Source organism: Archocentrus centrarchus, chromosome 21 (assembly GCF_007364275.1).
Source record: "Archocentrus centrarchus isolate MPI-CPG fArcCen1 chromosome 21, fArcCen1, whole genome shotgun sequence".
In the NCBI taxonomy this organism is placed as follows: Eukaryota; Metazoa; Chordata; class Actinopteri; order Cichliformes; family Cichlidae; genus Archocentrus; species Archocentrus centrarchus.
In genome coordinates this window covers 16,686,228-16,694,011 of record NC_044366.1, presented here as the reverse complement: position 1 = coordinate 16,694,011, position 7,784 = coordinate 16,686,228, and the positions used below count along the sequence as shown (strand labels likewise).

General features: G+C 40.9%; 1 protein-coding gene across 1 annotated transcript; it reads right to left on the bottom strand.

The window, feature by feature from the left end:
* Positions 1–208: 208 nt before the first annotated feature.
* On the bottom strand, positions 209–2,326 carry dap1b (death associated protein 1b). Its single transcript, XM_030759079.1, has 4 exons — positions 2,173–2,326; positions 1,084–1,180; positions 853–919; positions 209–736 (listed from the first exon to the last, which is right to left on the bottom strand). The coding sequence occupies exons 1-4, from the start codon at positions 2,240–2,242 to the stop codon at positions 620–622; spliced, it is 351 nt and encodes a 116-aa protein (XP_030614939.1). The 5' UTR covers positions 2,243–2,326; the 3' UTR covers positions 209–619.
* Positions 2,327–7,784: the final 5,458 nt, after the last annotated feature.

Genomic DNA, 7,784 nt, shown 5'->3' with positions numbered 1-7,784 from the left:
GCTGATTAATGAGGATTCATTTCTATACTAGAATTGCATGGATGCACCTTAGAGTGTGACTTGTGAGATCCATGGCCACATTTTCTGGATAATTAAAGTTGAGCCTTAGGCTCATAAATGGCTATTTGCTGCCCCCTTGTGCCCAATTTAGAGTACTGTAACAGAAAACAGTTCCAGGAAATAAACCAAATCATAACACAACGATGCCTTGCAGTCCCTTTCTTTTTTAATAAATCTAATGCAATTGCCATGCAATACAAAGCAAAGATTTCACTTAAAAAGCAGTCCCATATACTTCCCACAGTAACTTAACCCCTCCCTTCAAACATACGCATACCCACCAAATGCCATTTGTTTTCCACCAACGTGTAAATACAAATACAGCATTCTATTATAACACTAGGAAAGATGCAGTAAGTGCTGGTTTATAGTATTCACATACAAGCACGGCCCAAAAAGCCCCCCCCCCCCTTCTAAGTAAACAGAGCTTGAAAGCTTTCACTCCATCAACACTTTACAGGCAACCTGTCAGTCTCAGTCTCCTCATGTGTCTAACGCGTCACGTTGGTGTTTCACAGCTGACTTAACATGGTTCCCTCTGGGGCGTTCCCAAACAAGTTCAATACTTCCTCGGCTGCTGGATAAAAAAGATCCGAGGGGAGTGAGTTTTCTCCACCGCAGGGCGCACCTTGCAGTGCCTCACGCTCACAGGTGTCTCGGGAAAGTCGTGGCTCAGCTGCAAAATGTCAGGGAGAAGGGTTATTATCCACAATACTTTGAAGCACTGCAACTAACCCAGTTGGCTTAGTAAGGAATTAACTGGCTTTTTAAAGAAATGAATGCTTTGTTTACCTTGTCAAGGGTTCCTGTCAGAAGTATGCCAACTTGTTGCATCCTGTTGGGGGTGGCAAGGGACTTGCTGCACAGGTTGCAAAAAGAGCTTTACTCAGCCTTAAAGCAAAGTTCAGTGACCTACATGATCAAAATGCTGCTGCGCATTCCCACATCTTAATGTCTGAAGCAACACCACTTTGCAAGTCAAACCAATTTACTTTATATTGCAGCTGCAGAGCGGGGGCATACCTGATTTTATCAGACTTCTTGGCATCCTTCTCCGGAGTTGTATGGGTGGGATTCTCTTCAAAGCCTTTCTTGGCCACCCGTTTACCCCCGGCCTTTACTAGTGGTACAAAGAAGAAAACAAATTGAAACACTATTTTGCAGCATTCCAAAAAAAAGCATGTGGACATATGTTTTTAGCGTTTTAGTTGGCCTAATCTGTGTCAAAGCAATGCTTTACATGCCGTCTCATGCGACTCCTCAGATGGAGGAGTGGAAAGATGAAACCCTGAATGTGTTCTTCTACCATGTGCAGTTCAAGTTCATGAGTAATAGCATTCATTCAAAAGTTATCCCGAGAAATGATTAAAACCTATAGTCAGTACTGACAGAGGTGACCTACAACCATAAAAACTATAAGACATTCTGTAATCCTTTATGACTTTCTTAAAACCTGGAGATATGACGGTTTCTGCAGTTTGTCCAACATAATAATGAAATAAAACTACTACAAAAGGTGCCAGAAATTACACTTTTTTTCCTTTTTTTTTTTTTTAAAAACTTTGGAATGCCAAATACCATATTTAACTCCAAGATCTGACAATACAGATTCAAAATGAAAAACATGGCATCCAAAAGTTAAACAATCGTGCATGAGGTGGTTGGAATAAAAATATAATGTAGAATAATCAAAATCTTTCGCTTGTCAAATCGCTTTTTAGCCACAGTCGACTTAAACAGATGAGAGAAACCGCTTCAGAACTGCAGCTGTCAATGCAAAGTTAATCATTGTTCCGCATCTTCGCACGCAAAACACTGCGTCTAACTAACAGGCCTCCCTTCAAATAAAGGCATGCTGATTGCACTTCTTGCAGTTTAGTATTCTAATATCACAGCGGCCAATCAGTTCAAACGATTATAATTTTTGCACACAGCATGCCAAAATAAAGGGGAAAGTTGCGTTCCTTTGGTGAAAACCTGACTCTCTGTGCACGACCCTGTAACTGGGTCGAGGAATGAAAAACAAGAGCAACAACAACGTTCAGGCTTTCATAAGAGTTCAAAATAAATCAATAAAAGATCAAGTAGATAGCAGAGAGACACTGAGTTTACCTGCTGGAGGGTGGCCAGCTTTCAGCCGAGGAGCCGCCTTCGCTCCAGATTTGGGGAGTTGTTGCACCATTTCGAAAACTTTCCGCAGTCAAGCAGCGAAAGCACCAAAACTCTCCTGAACGCCCACCCCGTTGTTTTTATTCTCTGCAGCAGAGATGACGTCCCGTGAGGCAACAGGAAGTCTGTGGCCAGCGAGACGCCTATTTGGTTTTTGTTTTTTTGCTCTTTCTGCACGCTGACAATTTACTGAGAAAATGAAACTGTGTGCTATCAACGGCTGTTGTTGAGTTTCTCAGCTGATTTCGGTTATTGTTACGTCATCTTATTTTGAAAATCTATCTATCTATCTATCTATCTATCTATCTATCTATCTATCTATCTATCTATATATATATATATATATATATATATATAGAGAGAGAGAGAGAGAGAGAGAGAGAGAGAGATATAGATAGATATAGATAGATATATAAAAGGGCCCTCAGATCTTTGCATGTGTATCTAGTTATTAATAGGGTGTGGGTGGGGGGAGCTGAAAGCTGAAAATTTGTTGTCACGCTAGTGCGTCTGTATGTTTAAGGGAGAGGAAAAAACAGATTATTATTGTTTTTGTTTTTTAAAGATATGTCATTCCAGCAAACAGAAAAGATGCAAGAAAATTGGGAGAAAACACCTCGGGAGGTATAGATGCATGAAAATTGAATACAGCAGTTAGAGGAGGCAGAGACCTGCACAATTTATTGAACTGAGCCATTGTTAATGTCACCTGTGTGGCCAGTCTACCATGAAAAGCATCTACTGTATTACATTAGGAGCAACGCTATTATAGGCAGAGATAGTGCAGATCAGTCAAATCGTAACCTATTCTGTGCCTTTAATGCAAATCTGACTTTTGGAACCTTCACCTGTGCTAAATTCTGAGTGCAGAGCAATGTTTTGATTCTGCTCCACACCACCGGTTTGCATAAATATAGAGGTATGAGGCTATAAAGCAGCAACTATGGAGGCAGTAATCCACAAAAAATGTTGTGTTGCGTCCTCAAACTTCCCAGGTGCCCACAAGCTGCAGGCTGTCAGCTGGCTTGTGTTAATTTAACTGAAACGTTGGTAATGTGCAGCACAGTGCCAAGCTGCTTGAAACACATGGGCCCTAAGGTGGTCCAGCGTTGTTAGAAGAATTTTAAGGCCTTGCTTTGACAAAAAAAAAAAAAAATATGTTCAAGACTTTAATTATTTTTCAGTTTTCTTATATTTTCTTGCTCATATTTTATATATTCCTAAATTTTAAACACACAGTAGATCCAAGTTTAGCTGCATATTTGTTGCCAACTAAATATCATAAAGGTGGCTGCTATGCTGCTGAATGTGAGTTACATATTTAGCCATTGTTTTGTATCTTAACTCCTACCTTTATTCTTTGCCAGTGTTTAGTTTCCTTTTCCTGTTTTTGTAGTTGGCAAGTTGCAGTTCATTGTATTTTACCTCGAATCTTTAGTTCTACTTTCTTTGGAATGGTGGGTTTACCTTTTGCTACGCTTGGCTTGTTCTTTGTTTCTTTCTAGTATTTTTTTTTTTCTTTGTTGTGTTTGAGGTGGTTTATTGGTGATTAAACTTTTAATAGAAAACATCACAGGCACAGTTGGGAAAAAAAACATCATTTTTCCTCTTCCCAGCAGAGTTCCATCCCTATTACAGTATTACCGTACCTTTTTAGTTATCAAAGAGAATCATTTTTACAATCTGTTACCTGTAAAAAGAATGATTACCTTCATTGCATATGAGACAAAGAATACAATAAAGTAGATCATATTAAGAAATACAAAAACAACAAAATAAATTCTAATAGTTAAGTATAACACATGCCCAAAATAAAATAAATATACCATATGTATTATGTGGGTCCAGTAGTGTATAACTACAGTATCGGTTCATTCTTTGGGTTAAAAATAACTGTCATAACTGTCATCTTTTCTTAGCACACCCTCCTGCAGAAAGCAAACTTTGTCCAATGTCAGATGATGAATAAGTGCATTAATCCATGGCTTAAAGACTGAAGGAAAGTTTTCCTTTCACTTTATTCGTCAAGGCTTTAAATATTATTTATCAGAAACAATTTCATTTTGGACTTATTTAAAGGTGCGGCTTGTTTGTGGCTGTTTTGGTCACTCATGCGTTCAACAACAGGCCTGAACTTATCTGCCCTCCTTTTATACCAGCGAAGACAAATTAACGCCTTAAGCTCGATGTTGCAGTATGTTGTAGGCAATCTGTAGATGAGTGCATGCTGCATAAAGTTGTTCTCCAAACTTCAACTGTTTTCCTAAGTCTTGCTCCCACTGATCCCTTAAGAAAGTCACAAGATCCAAACTGAGTTTAATAAGGAATAAACAATCCCAAGAGGCCCAAGATTGAAGTTATGGAGACAGACCTGGCTGATAGATCCACTATTACATCATTTACAAAAAAGAGTGTTATTATTTCACACAAATATGCCCAAATGTTATTTCTATATCAAAAAAGACAGGAATGCATTGAAAGACATATAAAAACTGGACAGCACATTGATTTCAGTTGTGAGTAAGAAGCATTCCAAATCTTGCTGCAGGCAAAACTGCAGTGAGGGGGAAATTAGGTCTATGAAGTCATGTGTGACCCAGATTATTAGGTACTTTAATTTGTGTTACTTTGAGGGGTGATTAATTGAATGAAATCAATGGCTGGCTGGCATAATCTCACTGCTTTGTAAATTAAGTTCATTTCCCAATATTTTGGCAAAGCAGTTTAGTAGACTAAGCTCCTGGGACTAGGCTTAATCCATGCCTAGGAAATGGGCTCCAAGCGTTTTTTTGTAAGCTTAAGTTAATTAAAGATAGGTATAAAAGTATGTATTCCCTTAACATCAGCTTTACTATAAGCTGCACAATCAGTAGAGTTGCAACTAATTTAGCAAGAAAAAAGGGGTGACAAGGGGCAGCTCTGCCTCATGTGGCAGTGGAATTGGTTTCTGACAGTGGGGGCCAGTGGGGAAGAGAAATCTGGAGTCAAAACCAAATTGTTTGATGATCTGAAAAATGAGATAACCCCCAGCTGGGTTTCTTCTGCTGTTTGTCCACCACTACTATATCCGGTTGGTTAGCCATCACTAGTTTGTCTGTCTGTATCTGTTAGTCTCGCAGGATCTTAGCTCTGTCAGTCTTAACTACCCATGGGGGCGTATCCCATTCTGACCTTGGGACTTTCAGGCCATACTCGGCACAGATGTTCCTGTATACTATGTCAACCACTTGGTTATGGTGTTCCATGTATGCCCTGCCTGCTAGCATCTTGCACCCTGCTGTTATGTGCTGGATTGTCTCTGGGGCATCTCTGCACATCCTACACCAGGGCTCTTGCCTTGTGTGGTAGACCCCAGCCTCTATCGATCTTATGCTCAGAGCTTGTTCCTGTGCTGCCATGATTCATGCCTCTGTGCTGTCTGTCAGTCCAGCTTTGTCCAGCCATTGGTAGGATTTTTCTATATCAGCCACGTCTTCTATCTTCCGGTGGAACATGCCGTGCAGAGGCCTGTCCTTCCATGATGGTTCCTGTTCTTGCTCCTCTTCTTTCTCTGGTTTCTGCTGCCTGAGGTAATCACTAAGCACGTCATCACTTGTGTTCATCTTCCAGATGTACTCATGGATCTTTGTTGTTTCATCCTGGATAGTGGTTCTAAAAATCACTAGTCCATGGCCTCCTTCCTTCCGCCTAGCGTACAATCTCAAACCCTCCATGCATGGCGAGGAGCTTTCTTTTCTTGTCAGTGGCTTCTATCTCCTCCTTTGGCCAGCTTATTATTCCAGCATGGCTGGAAGTTGAGCCCTGTACACAGACACAGGCCACTAGACCAGCTCCATATTTTTTTACTATTGGACTCTACTCATGTGGTTTTGAATGATTCACACTTCAAAAATAATTCCTATTGATCTTATACCGAGGCTTGGTGCAGCTCCTCAGTTTATCTGTCTGAAACAGGCCGTTTAAGCTCCTCTGCCTTCAAGGCCACCCTCCCTTTAAGCAAGCTTTCATTCGATTGGATGTTTTCCAGCTTCCCCTCAATTAACTGCATAATATTAAACTTGTATTTACACCAATTTAACAAGTGAGGATTAGTTTATCCCAATACATTTTTACAGTGTATATATGGTGGGTGGGGAGGAGTACAGTTAATATTGTCAGCTTTTTACTTCTTTACATAGGCAACAAATATTTAGCCAGTCTAGCGTGTACCACTACTTGCGCATTCTAATTCACTGGCACAATAAATCACACACACACACACACACACACACACACACACACACACACACACACACACACACACACACACACACACACACACACACAGTGAATGGGATATTCAAGATAATGTATGAGAGCATGTCTTGAACTGACAGCTTTTGAAGAAGTTGTTAAAAATCTTGAGTTTGTGGAGCTCCTCTTCTTCTTTTGGCTGCTCCCTTTAGGGGTCAGTGGATCATCTGTCACCAGTGCACCCTATCCCTTGCATCAACCCTCTGCATGCCCTCCTTCACTGTGTCCATGAATCTTTGAGGTGTTCCTCTCTTCCTCCTTCCTAACAGCTCCACCTTCAACAGTCTTTGTCCAATATATGCACTCTCCCTCCTCTTGTCCAAACCATCTCAGCCTTGCCTCTCTAATTTTGTCTCCAAACTGCTCAATCTGAGCTGCCTCTCTGATGTACTCATTTCTAATCTTGTCCATCCTGATCACTCCCAGTGAAAATCTTGGCATCTTCAACTCTGCCACCTCCAGTTTTACCTCCTGCTTTTTTTTTTTTTTTTGGTCAGTGTCACCCTCTCACTACCATCTTGTAAACCTTCCCTTTCACTCTTGCTGCTACCCTTCTGTCACAAATCACCCGACACTTATCTCCACCCTGTATGCAGTCTCTTCTTCACTCTCCGTTACTTTGGATGGTTGACATCAGGTATTTAAACTCATCTACCTTCACTCTCTCTACTTCTTACAGCTTCACACACATATTCTGTCTTGCTTCTACTGACTTTCATACCTCCACCTCTCCAGGCTCTCTTCCAGCAGCCCCCTACTCCTCACTACAGATTATAACGCCGTCTGCAGACATCGTAGTCCAGAGACTCCTGCTTGACCTCATCTGCCAGTTTCCTGGAGTTTGTGGACATATTGACAGAAAATCATCTTGGAATCTCTCATCTTAAGTGCATTTACATCACACGTCACTCATATTCCGCATCAGTATTTTGAAACAAGTTTTTTTTTTTTTTTCTCCTTCTCTTTTCATCCCAAGCACAAAGTTTGCCAGCAAAGGTGTAAGCAGCGAGTCGGCTACTGATCAGTGTCGGTGGGGATTCGGCGTTCTGCTCCAGGGTGCAGCACAGCATCTTTATAAAACACAGCTGGTTCAAAGCTCACTTCCACTCATGTCTGTATGAATGCAGTCTAATAAAATGTGTTTCCCAAGCAGGAGGGCGGATATTACACCCAGAGCAGAAAGTGTTTGATGTCCTTTGGATCCATTCATTCACCCGCAAAATGTCAGTAAGTGGGAATTACAAAGAAACTCTCATACACAG